Raw genomic sequence first — 26,688 nt, 5'->3', positions numbered from 1 at the left:
AATAGAATAGCTGGCGATGGGTTACATTTCTGCACCTTTTTGTTTTTTAGATGTGGCAACCATTCTGCCTGAAATGAACCAGCCAGTGTCTAAGGAGATAGAGGATGAAGCCAATGGATACTTCCAGCGCATTTATAATCATCCACCACACCCAACTCTGTCCATTGCCGAGGTGTTGGATATGCTAAAGCGCTTTCAAGAGTCTCCCATCAAGTCGGAGAGAGTAAGTGTAAATTTATCACCCTGTCAATTCTGTATGCACCAGGAATTTATGAAAGTACTATTATTTCTATTCTGCTTTCCAGGATGTATTCAACTGCATGATCAAAAACTTATTTGAGGAATACAGATTCTTTCCTCAGTATCCGGAAAAAGAGCTCATTATTACAGCACAGTTGTTTGGAGGCATCATTGAACAGAGCCTTGTCACGTAAGTGTCTTCAAAACAGTTTTCAAGAAGCAGTTCTATTTCTCGCGATAATTTCGAAATTCATCTACTTCTGCAGGTACATGGCTCTGGGCCTGGCTCTCCGCTATGTGCTGGATGCACTTCGCAAACCATATGGCACCAAGATGTACTACTTTGGCATCACTGCATTGGACAGATTCAAGACAAGGTTAGTCATTTTGTGGTATTTTCTGATGAGTAGCTTAATTGTGCTGCCTCTCTAGTCGGCCCATTCACACATTTTTTGTTTGTTTGTTTTCATAAAAAAATGCAGCCTTTCATTTCATTTTTTTCTTTCTCTGAGCTCCTTTATCGGTAGTATGCTTTTCAAGCCTGTTGCAGTCTCATCTTTGTCTTGAAGAAAAGAGTATAGACTGGTTTTGGTCTTGGTTTGTATTTGAATTATACAGTAGTGGCTTTCATTAATATCTTCAGGTACATACTTCAGGTAATAATATACAGGTACAGTGCACATTTTCATAGCCTACATCCAAGCATGCATCTGCCTTGTACTTGTGCCATACACAAAAATGGTAAGCATCATTGGTTGTGTCGTAACTGGCATGAATCTTTCAGGCCCTATCAGTTTTTAACCCTGTGCAACAGAAGGATTGCGGGTGTGCAATGCTAATGCAGTGGTGGGAGTGCGGTGCCATCACATTTAAACTATTACAGGCAGCTGCAAATGGGCATTCTGCTAGGTTGTACCAATGCTGCATCAGTAAATTATGCTTATGTCAGCTCATGCATATTTACTTATGCACTGACATGGCTCATGAAATTGGAGCTCAATGGAAGCCAACCACATGGGCCTATGCTGACTTTTAGCCCCTGTCTCTCATCACTGCAACTTTGTGTTTGTATTTTAAATCAGTGGGCAAACTTGCATGTCATTTGACATTTTTTCCCCTCCTAGATGACAAAAGACAAAGGCCAACTATGACAAGGACAAACAGGTGCTCAGTAAAGTCGGCAAAAAAAAAAAAAAAAAAAAAAAAAAACCGTAACTGCAGCCAACTTAATTTGACTTGAATTTTTACTGCCAAGCTTAGTCAAATCATGACAGTGTTGAGCTTGGTCAATTTTTAGCCGACTTGTCGAAGCATCGTTCTGTCTCCGTCACCATGTAAAGGCTTGCTGTGGCCTGCTTCTGGAGGCACCTTAAATAAATAGGGTCTTAGAGTGAATGCTACACGCCTACGAAAGTAAAATGAGTGATACCAAAGAAAGCTGTGTTACTTTGAAATACGTGTTTTATTTTTTATTACCTCACACTTACATCGCCTATACACAGAGCTTTAGTGCTTGAAAAAAAAAAAAAAGTATCTTGAACTCTCCACTCGGCCGCCGTGGAGTCTTTAAACGTGAACTCTGGTTAACTAAAATTGCCAGAGCGTTGCTCCTGCGAACTGAACGAGCAATGTACCGTTAAACACACACACACACACACACACACACACACACACACACACACACACACACACACACACACACACACACACACACACACACACACACACACACACACACACACACACACACACACACACACACACACACACACACACACACACACACACACACACACACACACACACACACACACACACACACACACACACACACACACACACACACACACACACACACACACACACACACAATAACTGCAGCATAAGCGCGAGAACGCAGAAATATTACCTCTTGAACAGGAAATCCAAACGGGGTTCGTAACCAAGTGCAAATTATCAGTTAAGGTGTCATCCGGGCGGGTGACAATGAAGTTGAACATTCCGCGTGGTTCAATTTCATTTGATGCTGACAGGTCAATGTAAGCTAAGACACGAATAGTTTTAAAGTCGTTAGAATCTTAAGTGTCTAAAAATTATACTTGAGTCCTGCATGGCCTTATGCACATGCGTATTTAGATGCACCATCGATTGCAACCTCGGTGACGGGAGGACCGGCGCGTGACCGACAAAGGACGGCTATATTAAAGTTTGCGAATGCAGCGCGACTTCCATATTCAATTCAGCTACCTGGTGCGTTAATGCGATACAGTAACCGAAAAGCGCCGCAAAGCGAACGGACAGAAGTCGTCGTCTAATGCAGCGTACGTCGTGAAGAGCAATAAAAGCTCACCTTGGGGTTAAACGTTCAGACACCGTCCGGGCAGGTGGGCATCCTTAGCGCACGCCGCCGCCACTTGCCACGACGTATCCATTGCCGTTCTAAACGTGCATCACCACCTTGCTTTCACTATTAGCTTCACCACAACCAACGCAACGACATGCGAAAACGTTTTGACACAGATAAACCACAGATAAACCACTTTCACATTGTGAGCAGATGCTTGTAAAACAATATACAGACGACGACATAACGGCATAACAACGGACGCCAAACGGCCGCTCCATTGCCGTTACTTTCCCGCGCACTAGAAGCCACCATCATTTCGTGGGCTAAAAAAACTTCCAGGAACAAAAGAGGGCGCTAAAAACAGGTTGCAATTAATTACTGCAAAAAAAAAAAAAAAAATATAACCCTGCTCCTTGTGAAAACAAACAATGAACTTAATTTCATTTATTTATGCGCATGACATTATTTAACTCTTGTCTTTATACTATAAGTATTTGTGTTTAATCAGTAGTTTCAAAGTTTACAATTGTGAACATGGCGAACCATTTTAGTCAACGTTCTTGTATAAGTCACGTCGGTTTTAGTAAGAGTTTTTTTTTTTTTTCTTGTTTCGCACCCTTTCTTTTTTTTTTTTTTTCTTCTAAGTGAATCTTGTTATTTTATATTTGCCCTCCGCGGTGGTGCAGTGGTTAGGGCGCTTGACTGCTGTGTCCAAAAATACGGGACCGAATCCAGACCGCGGCGGCCGCATTTCGATGGAGGCGACAGGGAAGGTCTTAGCTAGGCTCCCATGTGCAGTGCGATGTCCGCGCGTCTTAGGAAACCATAGAGTTTCTTACGTTACCTAGAGGGAAAGCTGTGCTGCCGTCTATGGGAATTTACATGGAGTTTCCAGATGGCCAGTTCAGCCACCATGGGCGCACAAAGCATCATGGGCCGGAGAGCTACCGAGTGCAGAACTACAACTTTTGGCCAAAACTAATGCAAAGATAAACATTTTTCTACAGTAAATAATGTCCTAAGATTGAATATTGTGACTATAAATTGCAAAAAGAGAGAAACAGCATGTCAGTGTGAGATTTATCCAATATAAGCGATGGCTCTTTTTCCTATTGGCTTAGTTTTGAGCAGCACAAATACCAATATTTCGCACTTAATAGGCAAAATTTGAAACAGAAAAACGTTATAAAAATATTATTGGTTGTGCAATCACTTAAGGAAGTTTTTAGTGGCATTTCGGGAAACAAAAACCATTTATTGGCGACGTCTGCTTCTGCGCCTTCGCTACTATAGCTTTCGCGGTCTATGTACGCACCTTCAGATGATGACGACGAAAAAGAAACATCGCAGTAATGCCACTCCACGTACCCGAGAAAAACCGACTGTCCCGCAACAAGTAGCACACCGGCCCATGATTCTTAGCGCACCTATGGATGGATGGATGGATGGAATATAGGAGCGTCCCCTTTGAAACGGGGTGGTAGCAGTAGCTATCATGCTCATTTTTCTCCCTATACCTTAATTATTGATTTAGAATGGTTAACTAAACCATCATTTTATTTATTAAATTTTTGTTCCTACAATACTAACATTATGGTGGCTGAAGTGCAGCGCCCTCAGCTTTCCCTCTAGTTAGTGTAAGGAACTCTATGTAGGAAACCCCAGGTGGTCGAAACTTCAGGAGCCCTTCACTACGGCGTCTTACACACAGCCTGAGTCGCTTTGGGACGTTAGACCCCACAAACCAAGCCAGATATTATTATTATTATTATTATTATCATTATTTCCGATTTGAAGCTACCGGAAAGGAGCGCTCTTGTCCCAGAAGTCGGTATTTGATCGGTTTCTCATAGTTTTCGCGGTTTTCGTTTGCTGCTTCGCAATTCGTCGATTCGTCCCTTCGTGTATTTTTTGCACGATACTGCCTACTTTTTGTGCGCCGTCAGTTGCATGAGAATACCAGCAAAGTCTTCGGGACAAAGGTTTCAGGAAAAAGGGCACTGTGCATTTTAATGAGACGACACTAGCAGACGACAGACCGCCGCTGCAGACGATGCGCCTTGTGTCGTCCGTTGCGCAACCGTCTCCAGTGCTGGGCTTCGCAATGATGAACATTCCCGCGCAACCGTCTCCAGTGCTGGACTTCGCTATGATGAACATTCCCGTGCTACCGTCTCCAGTGCTGGGCTTCACTATGATGAACATTCCCATGCTAAGGTAGGCGGAGTCCATCTCTAGGCAGCCGAATGCATTATTTCGATTCAGCCGAAGCGAGGACATTGCTATTCTTGATGGTTGTGCCGACGACGGATTTGGTTCATTTGAGCGCCTGCAAATATTACTGTACTGCTTGTTCAGCGTAGGCTGCCAAGCACTGCTTTGTATTGTACCAATATTCATCATACGTTTCTTCGTTCCTCTTCGAATCTCTCGCACTGTGCTTAGGATGCAGCACGAAACTTCTGTGCGCTTGTATAGGTTCATTAGGTTCTACAAACGTTACTGTGAAAATAGTTGCACATTATCTCCGACGATGTCTGGTCAGAAAAGATGTGTGGGTTTCGCGCAAGGTGCTCATGCTTTGAGGCTGGTTCATGACCACACTTCGTTGCGATGTGCTTTTTGAAAATTCGTTCGCTAGTCGGGGTGTTCGCGCCGATTGATTTGAGCGGTACACAGCCTACTGCTGCTTGTCGGCGACGCCAAGACTAGCAGACGACGAAGTCTGTCCTGTGCCATTCCTTTAGGAAGCAGCTAGTGCTGATGCAGTGCCGAAACGGGCGCTGCACGCTCACGGTACCGCTGTTATCGCCGTAGAACTTTAAACATGGTGCAGCGAGTGCAGTTGACACCGCTCGGGCCGTTCGAGAGACGGGTCTGCAGTCGATGACGCTTATCTCGCAGCCTGCAGCTGAGTCGTGAGCAGCATAGAAGGCGCGAACCTGGCAGCGTTTTAACTAGTCGCGGATGAGAGCGTTCTAATCGCGAGACAGGGTGATGTTTTTTTTTTTTTTAAATTTCGCCTCCCTTCCACCCCCCCCCCCCCCCCCCCTTTTTTTCTTTTTAAAAGGGGCTCAAAGGTTCTAAAATACTCGGAAAGGAAAGCAAATAATTGATAAATTAATTTAGATAATTAAAAAATCTTATGTTGGAAAAAGGCGGTTTCTAAGGTGCCAAATTGCTCAGAATGAAATACTAATTAAGAAAAGGTAGTGTGTGATTAATTAAAAGTTCTTCGTTAAAGCAACCTCGCATGGGTTGGACCGTTTTCGTGTCTCTTGGGCAATTTCTTATTCACGGTTAGTTATGTCGACCCTTTAGGACGATCTCCAAGGGTCCATGAAAGTTGTTCACGTTATCACGACTGCTTCCAAAAACGATGTGGGAGTATACAGTGTGTTCAGATAACTCTCAAATGAGGGCGAATGAATGAAATCGCTACGTGGGAAAAAGTTGATCGCAAATAATCATTTGTTGCACAATTGATGGCATTCTACCTTTTTCACCGTTAACACATATCTGGCGCTGGTTTCAATCTTTACCAATATGTACGAACTGGCCCAGCTCTCTGTTTTGTGTTTGTCGTGAAAATCGGGTGGCTACCACTAAAGCAGACATCTCGATCGGCTTCCGAAGAAATTCTTCGGTACCCTCGCACTGTTTGAGAGACTGTATTAGTTACCTAGGCAAGCATATGCATAAGCCGCATAGCAATTTACTAGTGCAGACTCGGGGATAACTTGCGCATTTTATTATTTTTTCCCCCCGCTTTTGCGCAGACTTGCCATCCTCCAGCGCACCAGTAACGATCGATCACACTATCTTTTAAAATGTTTCTAAAATCTTGCGAGCGATTTCCGTCTTCGAAAGCCGGCCGGCGCGAACTTTGTTCAGTGCATCGCCTTGAGCCGTCGACGTTGTCGCGAAGCTCGAAGGGCAGTTTTCGAGTGATTAACCGACTGGCAAAATGGAAACACGGCATATGCAAAGCGCGCACAGAGTCGACTCGACGGCGTAGACGTGGCCGGGGCTGGCAGTGCGCAGCGCTGTTACCACACGTGGCTCTGAGCAGCGCAGCCTGCTCACCAGGGCCCGGGAGGCAGTCCAAGCCAATGGTATCCTGGACTGAGGAAACAACCCACGCTATTCCGTTAAACAATTAAAGTTTATTCTCTCTCTCTCACTCGCGCGCGCTCTCTCTTTCGCTCATGTCGCGGTCATGCGATTCTCGCTAGCTGACAACGTTGGCCGTTTCTTCTTCTTCTTCTTCTTTTTTTTTTTTTCTTCTTTTTACATTTGCTCCCCCCCCCCCCCCCCCCCCCCCCTTCCCGCCGAGACCGGTAGCTGCGCCGAGCGTTTTTTTTTTCTTCCCCCCCTTTTCTTACCTCGCATCCGGTCTTGCGGATCGGCTGCACGCTGCGGAGGCGCTCTATTCTTTTCTTTTCTCTTTGCGCTGTGCTTCCTCCCTATCCGAGATCGCGGACCAGCGCGGCTAGTCTACCACAAGTAGATGGATTTGCTAAAGCCAGAACAGAAAAGCAGCGCTTGCCAGGCGTCAGTCGGCGTCTCGTCTACCGGCCTCGTGCTTAGCGCCGGCAGGGCAAGCTAACACATGAGCGCGTACGACCTGCTGCCCCTGGAAGGTGTGCAGGGATCCTGGAAAGTCGGAGGGCTATGTTGTGCCCCATAGCTAATCTCCCCATAGGGAACCCAATTGTAAGTTCGGTCGCGCGGTGACAGCGCCGCATTTCTCACGCGGCGCCAGAGCAGACGCTGGGCTGGGAACCAGTTGCGCGAGGCGGTATTTTCGCGATGGCAGAAGCGATTCCATCGAAGGACAAGAGGCGTGTATCACTTGTGTGTCGTGGGCTGCCACAACATTACACAGAGCACTACCCAGTCAAAAAAAAAAAAAAAATCAATGGGTCCAATTGGGAAGAGCAGTCAGATTGAATTGGTTCTGCCAATACCAAATGGTTTGTCCAGTGGGCACTGTCCAACCTAACTGGTTTCTTCACGCCCACTTGGGATGCCCAGTTGGTTTCATGACTCCCAACTGGGAATGAAGAAACCATTTGGGCGTCCCAGTTGGGACTGAAGAAACCAACGGGGCATCTCAATTGGGATTGGATAAACCCATTGGGCTAATGGGAAGCCTAATGGGTTACTTCAATCCCAATTGGGATTCCTTCACTCCCAATTGGGACACCCATTTGAAATGAATTACGCTTCCCATTGGGTTTAATTGGTCCGAAGCAAACATTCCCAGTTGGGAAAGTCAAGTCAGCGATATCCTTAACTGAGATGTGCACAGATATACATACCTCTTTAAAGAGACAACAGTGAAAATTTTAAGTTCTTATAAAAAGTATATGCCGCTTAATCTTATTAATTGATTATGTCATGTTCACTTTAAGTGCAGGCACAAATAAATCAGTTAACTCTGAATAACAAAGATGTGTCACTGGTCCCAGCAGCACTGTTCAAAGAATGGAGTATATAGGTCTGCAACCTGTGGATATATACATTGAATCTGTGTTCCGTGTGTGTAATGCTTGCTTGTCCCTCATGATTTCTGTAAAAAATTGTAATTTCATTCGACACTTGTATAAAAGTTGCCTCCCCTATAACTTCTGGACGGAGACATTGAAATGGCATCTCCATTCTTTTTTTTTCTTTCAAGCTATGCGAGTTCAAACCATTTGGGCTCAATGGGTATGCCATTTGAGTTCAATTGGTAAACCATTTGGTCTTCATGGGTGACCAATTATTTCCATATCAAATGGTCAGACCCAATAGGTGGCAAAAACACTATTGGTTTGTGATCAATTCATTTCAATTGGGAAATTCCCAATTGGACCCATTGAATTTTTTAACTGGGTAAAGACCTCCTCCACCAATTTATCTGTAAGCTTCTCCAGGCTTGTTTTCCAACAAAGTGTCACATTCTGAGAAGGCAGTGTTGCATTCTTTGTAGAAACAGTGTCATGTTCCCATTGTCGGAAATGCACCACTTGATATAAATGGCTTGGACATGGGTACCAAAAGGTTACAATTGTTTGATACCATGCTAGAAAAGGAAGGGGACAGAGGATTGTCCTGCAACACTCTCTGCTCCCTCCTTAGGCATTATCAGTTTTGGCAGGTTCATTATGTTCTGTCCCCTCATTGTTAGTTCATTGAAACCAACTGAATCTATTGAAACCAAGCATGAGACATCCTGACTCGCAAATATGAATGCATCCTAAGGAACACCTGCCTGTTTGTATTCACAGAGCCCAAGAAAGTGTCGTTAAGGAATAATCACTTTTGATTGGAAAGCAAGCCTTGTTAAGAAGCTGATTGAAAGGTTCCCTCAAATTGGTCAAATACAAAAGACAGATGCACGCAGAATCAGTCATGGGCAGTATCGAAGGTACATGTATCTTCGATACTATTTTTAGATACATTTTGTGTATCGGTATTAGGTATCACGTGCGGAAAATGAAAGTATTCGAGTATCGGTATCGAAAATACATTTTTAAAGTATTGTATATTTTAAGATACTCGATACTAAAGAAAACATCAAATAATGAACCGCTGTGAGACTTTGGGTTGACAGCGCTCGCTGAGACGGTAGTGCAGGCCCGGAGACAGCTCGGCTTGTAGTACCACCTGAGTTCCCTACAAATTCCACCACCCCCCAGCGTCAACTACATTTCCAGATTCCCTTTCTTTAAAACTGAAGGAGGCAATGGTAAGTAAGTGCTCACGAGTTGCTTTACTTTTGAGCACAGAGTGCGTACTATGAAGCTGCTAAGCCTTTAACAGACCGAGATATGAACAAAGCGGAAACACAAGGCGAACACGCCGTAGGGATCACGCACACTGCTGTACCCTCTCTTCCCGCCCTTTGCCATCCGCCCCCCGTCTCTGCGCCGTTTGATTCTCGTCAAGCAGTACCCTCAGTGTGCTGTTGGTCGCGCTAACTTATGCACAACCCAAAACCCCTGGGCTCCGCGTGCCGGCTCTGCTTGGCAGCAAGAACTCAAGCTTCTAAGGCCTCTGTTCACCACGGTGCAGTCGGCTAACCACGTTCTTGTAGTTATGGCGTTTGACAGAAAGCAAATCCATCCTTTCTAACTGTACAGGAAACAGGCTTCCACTAGACTTTTTTTTTTCTTTCTGGAAAAAATATTACATCCAAAATTTTATGAAATGCATGACATGAAAGCTATGAATGCAATTTTTCAGAACACTTCGAATAAGAATTTATGCGTTGTCAATTTTTTTTTTTTGCGAAAAACATTTGCGCAAACCTTGAATACAACTTGTTAAGATATCTTAAAAAGATATCTCAAAACAAAAAACTTTACTTTTAAAATTTGCGAATTGATTGACGCCATATTAGCCACTTTCTGTTAAAAAAAAAAACACCTATCTTTTATCTACAACCAGCCGTATAGTTCTCCAGCGACGCTAGTGAACCTCGAGTTTCATAACTACCTCCAGGATTTTTGAGTTAACGCGGCTAATGTTCACTCTTACACGCTGATAAAAGGAATCTTCATCTAATACAACACTGCAGTGTGCTCGCGTGCGTATGTAGAGAGGCCTTTCTCATTTGCGTCGCTTTTAGCACGCCCACATCGCGCTCTTTTTGGACTAAATAGCGTTCAGTCATTTTATTTTTCTTGTTTTCCTTCTAGCTTTTAACAATATGCAGAGCTTCAAAAGTTTGTTAGCGCACTAATGCCAATATAACTGCCCAGTTCTCTTAACGCACACAGGTTGCACCTTTGTATTTGTATATAGATAGCCAAGTGCTCACAGGTCGGTTCGCATGAAGAGCATTAGTTTAAAGGAATATTTCGCTAGGCTGCTTGTGGAAGCAATCGCCTAACTGTAACCATGGCTTCAATTCAATGTGAAGTTCTGACAAGGACAGCTGCCCAAATCATAACTACGTGCTGGCATATTCGTTAAGCCCTTTCAGAAAAATTACTCCATAGGATTGCTCTAAAGATTCCAGAAAGCACGATAAGATTTCCTAATGCCGCTAATCGTATTACAACCATTACTATGTTAGGATTTCAGTGATGTATCGAAGTATCGACTATACGGTACCGAGTATTTGTATTGAAACTCTATTTCGATTGTGTATCTTGTATCAGCATCTGAAATACAATTGTTCAGAGTATCGAGTATTGGTATCGAAGATACTTTTTCGAGGTATCTTGCCCAGCCCTGCGCAGAATACAGCAACATGCCTGGCTTGACTCCATGAAGCACCCAATTTATGCCACAGGTTCTGACTGTGGAGCCAATATTATAAAAGAAATGAATGGCAAGCATTGCATGAGAACCAAAATAAATGAACGGAACAGTACACCTAGTATCGCTCAGCTTGATTTTCATCTGAGTCAGAAACCAGTGAGCGTGTTATGTCCCGGTGCATGGAGCATGCATGCCCCAAACATTACTAGGCGTTGCAGTCTACTACCATTCCTGGCCGTGCAGAAACATTTATCTCCATAAACTCCTTAAATGAAAGAGCTGGTTGTGCTGTGTGGCTGGTAGGTAATATCTTGCATAGTGGAGAGAGAAAGATAGGTAGAGAATGCAGTGTCAGCCTGCCACTGCTCACAATTGCATTCGAACTGACATTTACTTTTGGTGTTTTGACGAGTCGGGTGAGGATGAAAGCGGTACTTTTGAAAAAGATATTGGTCCTCTCACTTGTTGGTTGTTTGCAGTGTTTTGGTAAGTGCAATTTCCTCAAAATGATTTCATAGTTTATCAAGTGCTACTATGTCTATTTCATAGTAGACAGTTGATATGTTGTCCCTTTGCTGCCCCTTCTACTTTTTCTTTATGCAGGCTATTGAACCTGGGTATTGTGGTGGTTAAATAGCTTTATTTTATTGCAGACTGAAAGACTACCCACAGTACTGCCAGCACTTGGCATCTATTCCACATTTCAAGGACTTTCCTGAGCACTTGAGAGAGGTAATTCATAGCTTCATGAGCTGCACCCCTGTTGTTGCTTACAATGCTTTTTTGCAGTATGTCGATTGTGGTGCAAGGTCTCAAGAGCCCCTGAATCGTCCTCAGGGCCAAACTTTGCCACATAATCTTGCCATGCTTGCCCAAGGACTGAACCCAGCTGTAACACCTCAGAATTCGGCAGTGCGCACTGCACCTGCAACTGTGCCTACATCCAGTGCAGGCCTAGCAGCTGCAGCGGGAGTTGTCACCAAACCCACCACTGTTGGAGGCAAGGTGAGGGTTGGCAAAAAGCTAATAATAATATATACCTGCAAATTAGCTCCATTACAGTCCTTTGCTTATGTTTTTGAGCATCTATTGCATGCCCGTAGGCAGGGGTTTATCATTGTATGTCATCTGAGGAAGACAATTTAATGTGGCAGTCATTTTGTGAACCCTTCTTAGCATCATTACTTTGTTAAACTATTATGAAGGAAGCACAAGAGTTTGAATTGTGGATGTATCGCTATAACTAATGCAAATGCAATGTATTGTACTCAGTCGCTGAGGGTCTGTTATTTAGAAGTGTACATTTTGTTTCATGCTGCATGCTTCACGTATAGGAAGGTTTATAATATTTGTTGAGAATGATCAGTTTTTCTGCATTTTATCACATGCTGTTCTATTCAGTTGTGTAATGAGAAGAACTGGAGCTCCGCTTAGTTCTCATAACTACCATTAACCTGTGAAATGTACAGCATTGATATTTTTTTCTGTGCAGGGTTATTTTATGATGCATGTTTCCTAAATATATTCATATTGTATATTTTTAGATTTAGTGGTGATGTGTTATGCTAATCTTAAATATTTTAAAAGGCGCTGCATACCTGGTTAGTGCTGCAGTGGTGACACTGACATTGCCACTGTAGCATTAGCCAGGTTTGCTGTGCTTTTCAAGTCTTCATTTCAGTACTGTAGTTGGCCAGTACCACTTCACACTTCCAGATTCCTGTCTCTACGTGGTCACTGCGCACGATTGCTTAACACATTTTCCTCTGCACTTAGTTGCACATGCACATCAATTTGTGTTTTGTATTAAAGGTTTTTGTCTGAAGCTTCCTTCTCTTTTCCATCATCCGATAGATGTGCCATATTGACTTGCATAATGAACACACCCCCAACTTTTGATGTTGAGAATTCACTTTGTCATCTTTGCCGTCCGAGGAGCACCAAGATGCGACAGGCTGATAACATCACAGCATGTTTGTCTCTTGTTGGTAAAACATCTTTTACACTGAAATGCTATGGACATGGCTAGACCCTCAAACCCCCCAAGCAATGTGGTGAACTTGAGAGCAGGAGAAAAAAATGCCCAACCCCTCTCACACTACAGCAGACACTTAAAAATTTGTGTTACTTGTAACTGTCCTGTGAGTGTTTTTAAACCTTTCATAGAAATATGCACCTCAGCATGTTCCTTTTATTTTACCTCAATTGGCTAATGCCATCCACAATCACAAAATCAGACTGTGCTGTAATACTAGCAAACCTCTGGAAGGGAAGAATGCTAAAGACTGGCATGACCACAGTGTACTGTGTGCTTATGTTGGTGATGGTTGCCTGGATGGATGGATGAATGGACGGACGTATGAGATGAAATTTCAGCTCATGTAAAGATCTTTAGGGTCTTTTAGCCTGTGTAATGACCCCTCCCCCAAAGCTGTCAAGTTTTCATGAAAAATGTGAGTTCATTATGTGAGTGAATATGGTATGTATTTAGTTGAAAAGAGCTATTTACAATCATTTTAATGCATTTTTTGGTTCAGTAGAGTCTTATCAACCCCACTACACCCAGGGTATCTTAAGCCAGAGTGCCTTAGCACTTGGCAGTAATGTGCGCCATTTTCACCATTTTTTGCATTCATGCTCAAATTAGAGGTCTGGCTGCCACCATGCTGGGCTGCTAGTAGTTTTCCATCCTTCCACCTAGTTTCATTGTACACAGAACAGTAATCGTGCCAGTGATTCTCATGGCGGTCATCATTATAGCAGTGTAAAAATGTATGTAAGCAGGAGGGCTGGAACTGCTGTAATAGCACTGTCCATAGGGCTGCATGAGAAGTGGTGTAGGTATTGCTGTTGCTGTTGGTTCTGTTCGTTATCGTGTGCATTACCCTGCCCAGCATGCTTCTTAAAGCTAATCAGGTTGTGCAGATTTGCATAGTAGTGTTTTCCTGTTTATTGTTCGCTGTTGTGCAAGCTGTTATTGTGGAAACATTTGTAAACTATGCCTTGCACTAAAGCACACTTTTAGGATGTTATGGCTTAAGACTGATGAGCCAAAAGGCTGTCAAAAAAGATTGAATTTAACTCCTCCTACATGAGTCACAGTGACAACTTTGTGGCTGTGTTTCTAATGTACTGTCAGCGCTCCTAGTTAATTTCCTCTACCCCCATTTGTGCAACTCATATTTGTTTGAATTGCTAATTGCATTGTCTTGTATTATTATTTTCTTTGGAAGGATAGCTAAAGAATATTCCACAAGTGTGGTAACATTGGTCTACTGTGACTTACTTTTCTATGTTTTATAAATGTTTTGTGATTCTGTCAAGATCATTTCTATTGGATTGTAGTACTTGCAACATGTAAAGCATGCTTCAAGGCAAAGTTCTGGTATCTTGTATGTGTAATGAGCATTAAAAGCATGTCCCATGTTTTGAATTTCCACTAGTCAATGCAATATAGAGTTGATGTCATGCCTAGAAAAGGGAGGTGTATTCACTGTACAATCTGGTCTTTGGTGTGAGCTTTTATTGCTTGTTGTAGTGTGCATTTTGAGGTTGCTTGCAATGGATGTTGGGGCTAGCCTTAAGACATTTTTGTGCTTACTTTGCGTTTTCACAATTCTCACAGCATATCTCAATGTTTGCATGATCATTGCAGGGTTCTCTTGGTGGCGGTTTTTTCTCCACCCCTATCCCCGTTTTTGGCAGGGGTGTGTAGCTAATGCGTTTAGGCTTGCACGCCACGGGGTCATTGTAGTGACCCTTCACCTATAAGGCTTGCTGCATCCGCAACCAAGTCAGCACCCTTGTATGCCTGGCACCGTGAGGCACGCCTGTTTGTTTCATTTCACTTATTTTTAAAGGCCCGAGGGCCTTTTCTTTATTTTTTTTAATTGTTTTTGTTCAACTAGGGGACTGCTGGTAACCGATTTATAGCTTCTTGACAGTTTATTTGCTGGAAAATAAAAGTAGTAGAGGTAAGGGCAATATGCAAAGGAAGAATTTTCAGTGCAGGGTCAGTTCTGAATGGTGTCACTGCTTGTTGTTTGTTGCTGAAAGCTTTTTTGTGAGCAGAGCCACCCAATACTGGTCTTAAGCAAAGCTAATTCTTTTCTGCTGGCAGCTTTGCATCCTTTAAACATGCAAACCTTTTGAAAGCTGCCTTGTCAAATTATGGGCTCACTTAATAGAGTTTCATTAGGATATATGTTTCAAGGCTGTTTTAAGAATGGTGAAACTACATTTTGTCAATTATGTTAGGCCAACAAGTCTGCTTCGAAGCCCTGCAACTGGGCTCGCTGCGCATGTGCAGCTTTCAAAATGTCGTCCTAATTAGTCTCTCTCAAGCTTGGGTATCCCAGAAGTGCTTCCAGGAGTCCCGTTACAGGGCTTTGAAGCAGACCTCTTGAGCTGGATATCTTTGACAGACTCTACCTGGCTTTGTGCTTGCATGCATTGGGAGCACAAAGCGAAATGCAGCAAAAAACAGTTGTTGAGGCAAGATAAATTGCTTGGAGTTATCTGCTGTCTAGAATAAACATATTAATTATTCTTAAAGTGATTATGATGCATCTTTATCCTGAGCACTACTTCATATTAGGTATACATAAATTCTGGGCTCTTGCTGTTATGAAGTACACCAAATGAAAGTACTGCATGACAAGAAGTGTAATTTATTGAGTCAGAAAGTAGGTTGGTTTTGTTCACCATCTGTTTGGCCATCTGAACTGCTGGAAGTTTGAGTAGTAACATAGAATGACCTCCTCCTGACCACATTAGCAGATTCATGCTTGTGATCAACAAGATTAATGTTTAGGTAATAACTAGAGGTGCAGTGAAATGAATAAAACTGTTGTGATTGCCTGATGTCAGTTAAGTAACCCCTGGCAATCAAAATTATCCGGAGCCCTTCTTTACAGTGGCCGTCATAGTCCGAGTTGCTTTGGGATGTTAAAGCCCATCAACCAGACCATACCAAAAAATCACTGATTATTTTTCTTTTCTTTTTTTACTGACAGTTACCATTGTAGGTTGAACTCAATTGTAAAAGTTAAAACTTGGGTGGTTCGCGCCATGTCCTGTCGATGCATCTTTCATTTCTTGAATTACGGAACTGCCCAGTTCAAACTATGTTTTCACGTGATTCTTACTTCATTAGTGTTTCAGCTAATTCGCCTTCTTTTAACGGAATAGTGTTAAAGGCTCCGTTCACTGAAAATCTCTCATCGGTGGCCGTCCACCGGCGTTGGCGTTGTGAGCGAAAAGTCAGGAGCATGGTGCTGGCAGGTGGTAGCTGGCAGCTGGCATGGCCGTGCACTAACTGACCGTAGGGTTTCCAGACATTACGTTTGGCAGTAGCTGCCAACTTGGTCCTCTCCTTTTATATGGGACGGCGATATCAGAATCGGCGTGCCAGTACCGCTGCATTCACGTTACCCCTTGGCCATGCAGTCACTTTCATACAGCATGGTTAGAGTGGGGTTTTGTATGCGGGCTGGTAGCCTACGCTATCATGTCATACTCTTAAAGGCAGAGTTTAATTTTTGCCCATAATTTTTCAACTGCAAATGAGTGGCCAGAATGAAGAGAAGCTAGCCATAGGCATGCAGAAAGTTGTGAGAAAAAAAAAAAGTCAGGTTTTACAGTACAGACCATTTAACAAAGTGACTTCCAGAAGCCATAGCCATGGTGGGCTGAGTTCAAATATTGTTTGGCAGCATATTTAGGCAAGACATCTGTATTAAGTACCATCCAGTCTCCATGGTAACCTGACTGTTTTTCATTGTTGCCGAGATGGTTTACTAGAGTAAAACGCCTTTGATTTATAGTCATTTTGACCTCAAAAAATACTCTTAAGTGAGCACAAATAAGGCCCAGGCAAAAATTTTATTGCAGGAACATAGTACCTTTATTGGGTTAACTTTGTCACACAATAGTTGAAACTCCTGACTCATAGTCTTTGCAGGCTCAAAGTTGACTACAGATGAAAGTGGGCCCCCCTCCTCTCTCCCTATCTGCTTCAACTAGCTACCATATTGCTTTGTAGTTTGGCACAGGGTGGTTTCGGAGCATGCAACTCAACACTCAGAATGATTCAATCACAAGGGAAGCAGTCGGGAGCAAATTAATATTAAGGTAGCAGAAACTAAAAAGGCCACTGCATTCTGCCTTTTGCACTTACGCAGGGCCCAACTGCAAACTATCTTAGTTGCAAACTATCTTGTAGTTTGGATTCTAGAGTAGCACACGCCTCAGTGGTCATCTTGCGCTCATGCTACTTGCTGCTTGTCCAAAAGTGTGACCACCATTGCAAGTGAGCAGGTTAAATGGATGCAGTTAGACTTTCTTCAGTAGGACCAACCTCCTTACACAAATCGACTTTTTTGACACATGGAGCCCTGCCCACATGGGCAACGGCACAGAGAGCCATACTACTAACTGCCTGTTCAAAATTACTTTAAATGCTGCTAATATGTCAGTTCCGCATCTAGGTCGAAGGAAGCACCAGAAGGAGGCACCGGAAATGCAATGCAACATATAGAGATGAGCATCAGAACCACAGAACCCATGCAATGCAACATATAGAGATGAGCATCAGAACCACACACTGCATAGATGGAGATGTATCGTGGACTACTTGCAAGGGTGCACACGCCTTGAGAACGCGGTCGACATATTAAGTGATGTGGTACTGGCCAGAAACCCGTGTGTCGAGGCACCTCTCGCAGCGGACAGTACGAAAGAAAAATGCAAATGAAAAAAGTGCTTTTTTACACTTTGATGTCAGTGCCTCGACTAAACGTTGCCTTAACCATGGCCAAGCTGGAGAGGAACGACACATGATAGCAGCACTGCCTTCAGTCTGGCCATGCCTTCATGCAGTGCCGCTAGCATGTTACGTTCAAACCAGAATCCAAGGCTTCATTGCAGTGAAGCATATTTTCTCTTCAGGGTGCGCACTTCGGCAGTGTGCAAGCCATACAGTGGACTTTATTATGCTCGGAGTACAGGGGTTAGTGCTCATCACATATATTAAACATCGGCATCACTCTGCAGTTGCACTTCCAGCTCTTAAGGGCCTTAGTTTTCTCGGATTTGTGGCGAAATTTGGATCAGAACTAAGCTATCGCACCTCAGATGTTCGAATTTGCTGACCCTCCAAAATTTTTTAGTTATACCAGAGTTCAAATGATCAGAGTTTTGCTGTATTTAAAAAAAAACTTGAATATGGGTTTTCTGTCACTTGTGCAGTTTTAAAATGTAGTGGCCCTTTGATATATTTGGGAAGACAGCAGATGAGTTTTGACTTGAAGGCTGAAATTTTGAGCCGAGTGTGTGCGCATAAACAGTGAGCCTAATTGCAGCTTTTGCTTGTAGCTTTTGTTCATCTAGGAAAATCGAGCAAGCTTGTGTTCCTCACCAAATATGTTTGAGCACAGAAATTGTGAACGCAGCAATGTTCTTGTTATGTTCTGCATTGTTTAGATGTTGTCTGCATGGCTAGATTCTATTTGCATTCTTTTAGCTGTCTTTGTTGCCTGTTGGTGGTATGAAATATTCTGAAAAGGGTGAATACATCAGGTGTAGTATGCAAGGACACTAGTTTCAAACCAACTGTTGCACTTTTTATTATGCATTAGGTGCAAAATCACATGTGGGAAGGGACATTTGTTTGAAACATTGATGTTGTCATAGTTTGTAGACACCTGTAGATAGAATGAACCCAGATCAGATTAGTTTTCAAGGATGCAGATATACACAGATTCCACCTAAAACAAGGATTTGAAATTGACAAATATCATGCACTTGTGGTGACTTGCCACTCATTACTCAACCTCAAGCTTGTGAAGTGGTGTATTGAGTAATAGAGTGCAGTGGCACGAAGCCATTAAGATGGTAAGAAAAAAAAAAGGCCACACTAGTGTCTTTGCACATAGCTGGCTGAAACATATGTCACATGTCATGAGTGAGGTTGTTGCTGTGGTTCTAAATTTATATTTGGCTGTTTATTTCTTGCCTAAAAATAAATTTCTGCATCAAGCAAATAATGAAATTGGTTATAAGCCCTCATTTATTGGTAGTGCTTGGTGTATTCATCTTTTTCGCACCCTTTTTAAGGTGTACTTCAACTACCTGGCTACGCTTTGTTCCTTTGCTATTGCTTGTGCTTTTGGCTTCATGGTATTGTCTGCGTTGCTTGAGACAACCCTGGGCACGACAGTTCACTTTTGAGCACTTCTGGCTTTCCCCTTTTGGTTGAATCAAATCCTTCCCTGTGGGTTTTGCATGTCACGCACCTTTTCATTTGTGTTGTTTGTTTTCAAGGGAGCTGCACTTGTTGCGTCTCTGGCCTGACACAATATGGCAGCACCTTGAAAGTGTACTGACACAATTTTTCAGCTTGCACATGTAAGGCCTAAACTTGCTACTGTGGGACCAGTAGTGGGAGTGGGCTGTTGACAGCAGCAGAATCACACAGAGTGAAACAAGATACAAGAACATAAGCCAGCAAGAGTCACAGACTTGCAGGCATGCTGATGGCCCTTTTTTCAAGTTTTCGTTTCCCATATTTGGACATATTTTGAGACCTTGCACATTTTATCACAAAGGCATTTTGAGGTATGCAGTGAAAAACGCATGGTGCCATCTGGATGACAACAAAATTTTCAACTAAATTGTTGTTTAGGAGTATGGTATGCAAGTTCATGTTTACAAGTGCTGACCGTAAACGCCGTCACCCTGTAAATAATTTTTGGTAGATGTAGCAGATCTCTCCAGAGAGGTATACATAGCAATAAAACCATAGTGGGTTGTATCAACAGCCAAACTATACGAGAAAGACAGAATATTAGTGGTTTTAAGGTTGCTGCAAATGACAAGTTAGTAAAATTATGCTGTGCTAGTTATACCAGCAGTCGAAATTGTTTTCATGCTACATAGCTCTTTACCTAGAAGTTTTATGTTTGCAAGTTTCCTATTTTGCCAATTGCGAGGCATGTATGTTTTTGTACTGCAGCTTGGGAAGAATTTCTGCACTGTACTTGAATTAACCTTTCTGCATCTTTGTTTGATGTATGGTTATTACTGCCACAATGGAACCTGTTCCAAATGGCTTCCACCTTATAACACCTGCTTCAAATGTTTGTCTCCATTTCCATTTCCGTTAATATGTGAACTGCTTGGTCGCAGTACTCACCATATTTCCACGAGCCAACTGCTAACCATGTGCTAATTGCAGTCACTGGCGCCCTGGCCTGGCAACTTTTACTGGGCACCTGCTAGGCCAGTGGTGAACCGAATATGGCATAGTGATCCCTTGCTCAAGCTCTTGGACCTTGCACAATATAATTTAGTAATGTTTTATTGTGCTAATATCGAAGTCAAATCAAATCAAAGTTTATTTCCCACCTAACACTACAGATTGAGGAATCATACAAAAAAGCTGCCCTTGGGCAGCTTGACGAGTCTACAATCCTAATGATTGGCAGGGAGGCAAACAACACAAGTTTATACAATTTTAAAAACAAGTGCATCAAGGAAACACCAGAGAATACACGAAACAGCAATATGTATCCATAATGAAACCTAAACCACGTTATTCAAAAACAAATTATGCAGTTCTCGACGTGAAAAAGAAAACAAATCGAAGTTAATGTGGATATACCTATTTAGAAGAGATGGAAGAGTGTATTGAAGGCATTCCCTACTAAGATTTAGTCTAAGTGTTGGCACCGTCCATTCTTCGCCATGTCATGTTGGATAGACCAATTCTTCTTCCCTTAGCTCTGCTAAATTCTTAAGATTTGTTACGCTATTCCTAATTTCTGTTTTAAAAGGGACACTAAGGCGATATTTATAAAAATTATGTGCTTTAATCACTCTGGAACGACGAAAGAAAGCTGCACTTGGATATCGTAACGGTAAATTATATGTATTTCGGAGATATCTTTTTTGCATTAAATGAATATGTTCAAGGTTAGTGAATGTTGTAGTACCCCACACTAACTGGCAGTAGTTTAAATGCGAGCTGAATATTGAATTGTATACCAGCATATTAGTTGTGGGAAGTATGCATTTTAGACTGCCTATAACACCAGTGATTTGAGCTATTTTTTTCAAGATATAATTGACATGATAATCCCATGACAGCAAAAAATATAACCCCGAGGCATTTAAACTGCTCAACTATTTCTACAGACTGCGAGTTTAATATAATATTATCGTGCGGTGGGATAACTGTTTTTCGGCCTAAATATGACAGCTTTGGTCTTACTCATTTATTTGCATCAGGTTAACTGCAGACCAGTCATTAGGTTCCAAGTCTTTTCCACACAATATTTTGTCCTTGAATGAGCCTAACTGCACTACTCACTGAAATTTTGTGTCAGTACTACAGCACATAAATGCATGAAAATAAGAAATGGGCTAGATGAAATGTGACTAAACAAACTTTTTTCAACCTACTCTGCATGGAAACATAAGCATGCTGTCCTGCCCAGGGGCTGGTTGTTAATCATGCACTAATGCACTTCACTGTACTGCTCAGTATTGGCCAGCGCAGATTGGTGTAAGTGAAACTGCCGAATTCCTGCCGGCTGCATGGCCCGAACCACCACCACCCCCAGCATTTTGTGACGTTCAGGGAAATGTTAACAAGTACTTCACATGGAATGTCACTCCGTATGGGAGACGGGATACGGTTAGTTCCTTGTGTGAAGGGCATGCTTTGTCTGAAAGGGCCCCTGACCACCAGCCTGTCAAAATTTTTTACACCTCTGGAATTGCCAGCCATTGTCCCTGGAGTACATGGGAACAAAAATATTTTCAAAAGCTAACAAGAGAGTCTGCCATGCTTCTTTCTATCCTGTGCCCTCTCTAAGGCAGTTTCTCTTATCTACTGGGTGATGGGCTTTTGCAAGTGAAATTCTTCTTTCGCTTCTGCTGACGGAAGGGGTGAGGTATAAGGTGGCACAAAGAACAGCAAAATAAAATGATCTTAGCAAGCACATCCTGTAGGCTCTAGCTCAGTGTGTTACTGCCATTTCAACTTGGCTGCACGCCATGACACTAGCTGGTATGCACCCGTCGGGAGACAGTGCATTGCATTATGTGTGAAACACGACTACTGAAATTGCAGGACGAGAGCATAGCAAGGTATGAGCAGTAATTCAGCTATAAGCAACCTTCCCTGAAGTTTTCAGTGCTGATTGCAGGACTGTAACACATAGTCTAGTGAGCTGACCTTTGCTGTGCTTTCATAACACTACTGCCCAAGCACACACTAGTGAGCAAAGATATTTTTTGCATTAATTAAAAATATTCAGGAATGTTTGTTTTTTCTGAGTATATTTTGATGCAACAATGCCCTCTTCATCAGCCAGTAGTAGTTGGAGCTTTACTGTTTGGCTTCATTTCATCTTTAATTTTTTACTTGCACGGACACTTCCTATTGCATTCATCTTTTTCTTTCTATTCAAAATTATTGTTTCATTTTTATCTAACATGTTCTGCAAGTGCATGTATTATTGCACATCTTTATTGGCAGTAAAAGTTGTTCAAGGTGCACAGATTACCAAGAAAGTTCTAATGACAGTTATCCGAAGCCACAGTTGTTAGATGAAAACACATTTAGCTGCCTATGCATTTCAGAAATGCGGAGTCCACAGCTTCATTATACTCTGAGATTTGCATTTTCGATCTTTACTGGGACATGCCAGGTCGACAAACTAAGTTGTCAAGAAAAACAGCCTTCAACTCTTGACTGTCTTGGTATGGCAGCAAAGCAACAAGAGCCTAGCTCAAAACTTTTGTATCTGCAAAAAGAATTCGTCTTCCAGGTTGATATAGGCAAATGAACACCTTGTGTGGATAGATGACCAATAGAAGAGCAATTTTGCTAGTCAAATCACAGTTCTTATTGTGTGGAAATGAATAGATTCGTTGTAATCATTGCCCAAAATGCATTTTATATAGACCTTGTTATCAGCTTTTCATGTTAAACTATAAAGGCAGAAAGGAGCTCATTCACTACTCACGAGTTGGCCTTCTGAACTTAATTCTAGGTATCATGAGCAATGAGATTCTTCAGAGAATAGTTATAAAGGTACTGCTTCCGTGGGCGTTGCTTCCAAGATTTGGATGCATGTTTCAACAGTACTGTGACCCGAAGCACTTTTCTACGCTTGTGAAAAATTGATGCAAGATGAGAGTGGGCCATATGGAGTAGCCAAGCCGTTATGCTGAGCTTATTTTATTTCGAAGTCTTTGGATAGGTTTCGCACATTGTTCAAGAGACAAACCCCACAGTTCTTAGAGGAAATTAACCAGATGTTGCAAAAAGGAGAAAACGTAGACTAGATGTTCATTTGAACTCTGTCTTGGTGATTTCAAGCAGCGATTTACATAAATGCTTACATGTGAAGTGCCGATGTGGTTTTAGGTCAGATCTCATTTTTGAACTTACTGCCGCATCCTGAATAAAAATATGTAGTATTGCTTTGCACCTTCACAGAGTACAGAAAGCAGTTCTTCAAGAAGCTTGCTGAGAGAACAAATTATGGCCTGATATGGTGATAAATACCGTTTGCAGTTTTGTAAAACCTCGTGCACAAATTTAGGTGTGGCAAAAAAGAAAAGTTACGACTGAAATATTTTTTGTTTAGAGTATCTTGCAATGCAAGCATTTTCGTTATGCTAAAGTCACACACAGTGTGCATCTGCGTAATCAAGCTGTGTAAGGAGCACTAAGTAAACAGTTAGGTGCATGTCCCATGGTTAAAAATTTGGCCTTGCTTTGTAGTGGACTTGTAATTGTCAAAAGTAGTTGTTTTTGGTTGTGCATTTTAATGATTGCAGTGTCACCTGGGCAGTGCCTGTTCTCTGCTTCTGTGCATGCTTGTGTGTGCATGCACAAAAATATAAAATGGCATGGGCACAGTGAGCAAACAGTAAGCCATTTTAAAAAGAGCATTATCTTGTGCTACATATTCCAACTACCCATCAGTCAGTGTTATGGACAAAATAAAATTCTTCACTGACTGGTGCTCATTGGTTATAATGGAGTGGACAATGAAACAGGCTTCTTGTTTTCGCTGTTGTTTTAGGGTTCACATGTCTAATATTTTGCAGAGGTGATCATAACCATTTAATCTGTGTACTGCACTTCATTATTTAAAATGTTTCAACCTGGTCAGGGGCCCTTTAGATGGATCACTTGGTGTGATTGGTGTGGTGTGAAAAAAAAAAAAAAAAAAAAAAAAAAAGTTCCACTGAGTTTGCACTTGTCTGACCTGATTTCTTCTCTCAAACTGGGTTTTGCACAGCCATCTATTGCAAATCCCACGAACATAGACACTTTGTTGGGAGCAACCGAAAAGGATGACAAGCTTATGATTCCACCAGAAGCTGTGCAAGACAAGGTGGCCTTCATCATCAACAACCTTTCGCAGATGAACCTTCCCCAGAAGGTAAGAGATCTTGCATATATTGTTATGGTATTGTTTTAGTTGTATGCCTCTATGTTAACTCCACAGACTGAGGAGTTCAAGGAGGTGGTGAAAGAAGAGTATTGGCCGTGGTTTGCCCAGTACATGGTGATGAAACGGGCATCTATTGAACCTAACTTTCATACTCTATATGCCAACTTTCTGGACACCCTCAAGATTGGGGAGCTCTCAAAACTGGTACTGCGGGAGACTTTTCGTAACATAAAAGTAAGCATTCCTATTATTTTTACTGATTTAATTGCTTAACATTGCGCACATAAAGCTTTTCTGTGGAAGATTTTTCGGCTGGTTTCAAGTGCTGTTATTTCATTTACAGGTCCTTTTGACTAGTGATAAAGCTCTTGCCAATTTTTCTGACCGATCTTTGTTGAAAAGCCTTGGTCACTGGCTAGGGATGTTGACGATGGCGAAAAACAAGCCTGTACTACAAGTTGTAAGTTTTGCATTAATTTTTTTTTTTGCACCATTTTGTTTTTGTTTTGTTTTTTTTTAAGTATGACATTCAAGCATCATGAATGCTTCTATGTTGTGCTGTTTAGGACATGGATATCAAGTCTCTGCTCGTCGAGGCGTACCACAAAGGCCAGCAGGAACTGCTTTATGTAGTACCTTTTATTGCCAAAGTCCTGGAATCATGTGCCAAGAGCAGGGTATGCTAGAGCTGTTTTTTCCCTCTCTCTCTCGCTTCAACACCAAGCTCTCATATGTTTGCTTTCCCTAGGTTTTCAAGCCTCCAAATCCCTGGACCATGGGAATTCTAGATGTGCTGTCAGAGCTACACAGAGAACCAGAGCTGAAATTGAATCTAAAGTTTGAGATTGAGGTTTTGTGCAAGACCCTGAACCTGGACATCAATGACCTGAAGCCCGGTTTGATACTCAAAGACCAGGAGCGTCGCAAGCGGCTGGATCCACAACTGTCGCCTAGGCATAAGGTTGAAAGCCCCCCACTGCCCCCTTCTGTGGTGGCTCCCACTGTGCCACCTTCGGCTGCCCCTCCACCCTTGGCGTCCCAAGGCCCTGCAGGGGTCGTGCCAGCGGCAGCGGGCCCTGGTGGAGTGCCTGTGGCCCAGGTGAGCTTGCCTCTTACTCGGTCACCTTTTTATTTTTGGCATAATTTCATTCTCGTTTGTGGCATACTGAATTCATAGCTGCTTGTGGAAGTGTGCCCACAATGTCTTTAAAGGCATTAAGCAAAACTGCATCTAAAGAATCAGTGAAATTACATTCAGAAGGTGCGATTACACCTTCTGGAACCTCGCAAAAATGTGTGCATTTACTTTTGCATGGATGTTGTCATTTTCTAGGTTTTTGCATGTGCAGAAAATGCAGACGTGGCAAATGAGGCTGCATATTTGTTTATCATGTTATGTATAATATGTATGCAGTCATGTGCTACAGAGCGCACATTTTTGCACATATTTATCAATGTAACTTGCTGTCTTTATATGTGACCTGCAATTTTCATGGTTTACATTTTGTCTCCTTTTGTGCGGCTGTCACAAAAGGCAAGGACCTCACTGAAGCCTCAGAGATAAAGAAGAGGTGGCAGGAATACACAGAAGAACTGTACAAGAAGGACCCGGATGTGCAAACCCAACATAGGACGGTTGTGATTACTGATCTCGAGCCGGGCATCCTGAAGAGTGAAGTTGAATGGGCCTTAGCCAGCCTTGCTAAGAACAAAGCTAGCGGAATTGATGGTATTCCAGCTGAGTTGCTTCAAAACCTCAACCACGACGCTGTTAACACACTGCATACATTATGTCAAAAGATTTGGACAACCCTGCAGTGGCCACAGGATTGGAGGAGGTCAGTTTACATCCCCATTCCAAAGAAAGGCAGTGCCAAAGATTGTTCCAACTACCGCACGATCGCGCTTATTTCGCATGCTAGCAAGGTGATGTTAAAAATCCTGCAAGGTAGGCTGCAGCAGTATGTGGATCGGGAGCTTCCGGACGTGCAAGCTGGGTTTCGCAAGGGCAGAGGAACTAGAGACCAAATTGCCAACCTTCGCTGGATCATGGAAAAAGCAAGAGAGTTCCAGAAACCCATTTACTTCTGCTTTATTGATTATGCGAAAGCGTTTGACTGCGTAGATCACAGCAGATTGTGGCAAGCTCTCCAAGAGATGGGAGTTCCAATTCACCTCATCTGTCTCCTCAGGAACCTTTATGAAGGGCAAGAGGCCACAGTCAGAACTGGGCATGGTCTTACTGACTGGTTTCCGATTGAGAAAGGGGTGAGGCAAGGCTGCATACTGTCGCCCTGCCTATTTAACCTATATGCAGAGTGCATCATGAGAAAGGCCGGTCTGGACGAGTCTTCAGCTGGAGTGAAGATT

At 42.6% G+C, this 26,688-nt stretch overlaps 1 protein-coding gene across 4 annotated transcripts in view; it reads left to right on the top strand.

The window, feature by feature from the left end:
• Window positions 1-26,688, top strand: part of Not1 (CCR4-NOT transcription complex subunit 1) — a 127,605-nt gene that overhangs the window by 53,727 nt on the left and 47,190 nt on the right. For 3 of the 4 annotated variants that reach the window (XM_084590390.1, XM_084590389.1, XM_084590388.1), the window contains 11 exons: window positions 51-223; window positions 306-430; window positions 507-617; window positions 11,497-11,575; window positions 11,633-11,848; window positions 21,387-21,539; window positions 24,163-24,306; window positions 24,373-24,552; window positions 24,662-24,778; window positions 24,885-24,995; window positions 25,067-25,417. In XM_084590390.1, coding sequence (XP_084446516.1) covers window positions 51-223; window positions 306-430; window positions 507-617; window positions 11,497-11,575; window positions 11,633-11,848; window positions 21,387-21,539; window positions 24,163-24,306; window positions 24,373-24,552; window positions 24,662-24,778; window positions 24,885-24,995; window positions 25,067-25,417 — 1,760 coding nt within the window. The remainder of the gene's footprint in view (window positions 1-50; window positions 224-305; window positions 431-506; window positions 618-11,496; window positions 11,576-11,632; window positions 11,849-21,386; window positions 21,540-24,162; window positions 24,307-24,372; window positions 24,553-24,661; window positions 24,779-24,884; window positions 24,996-25,066; window positions 25,418-26,688) is intronic. The other variant, XM_084590391.1, reaches the window with a different exon arrangement.

Source organism: Amblyomma maculatum, chromosome 1, assembly GCF_055883805.1.
Source record: "Amblyomma maculatum isolate TAMU_Amacu chromosome 1, ASM5588380v1, whole genome shotgun sequence".
Classification (NCBI taxonomy): Eukaryota; Metazoa; Arthropoda; class Arachnida; order Ixodida; family Ixodidae; genus Amblyomma; species Amblyomma maculatum.
Note: the sequence above shows the minus strand (reverse complement) of the source record. Positions and strands in the feature narration are given on the sequence as shown.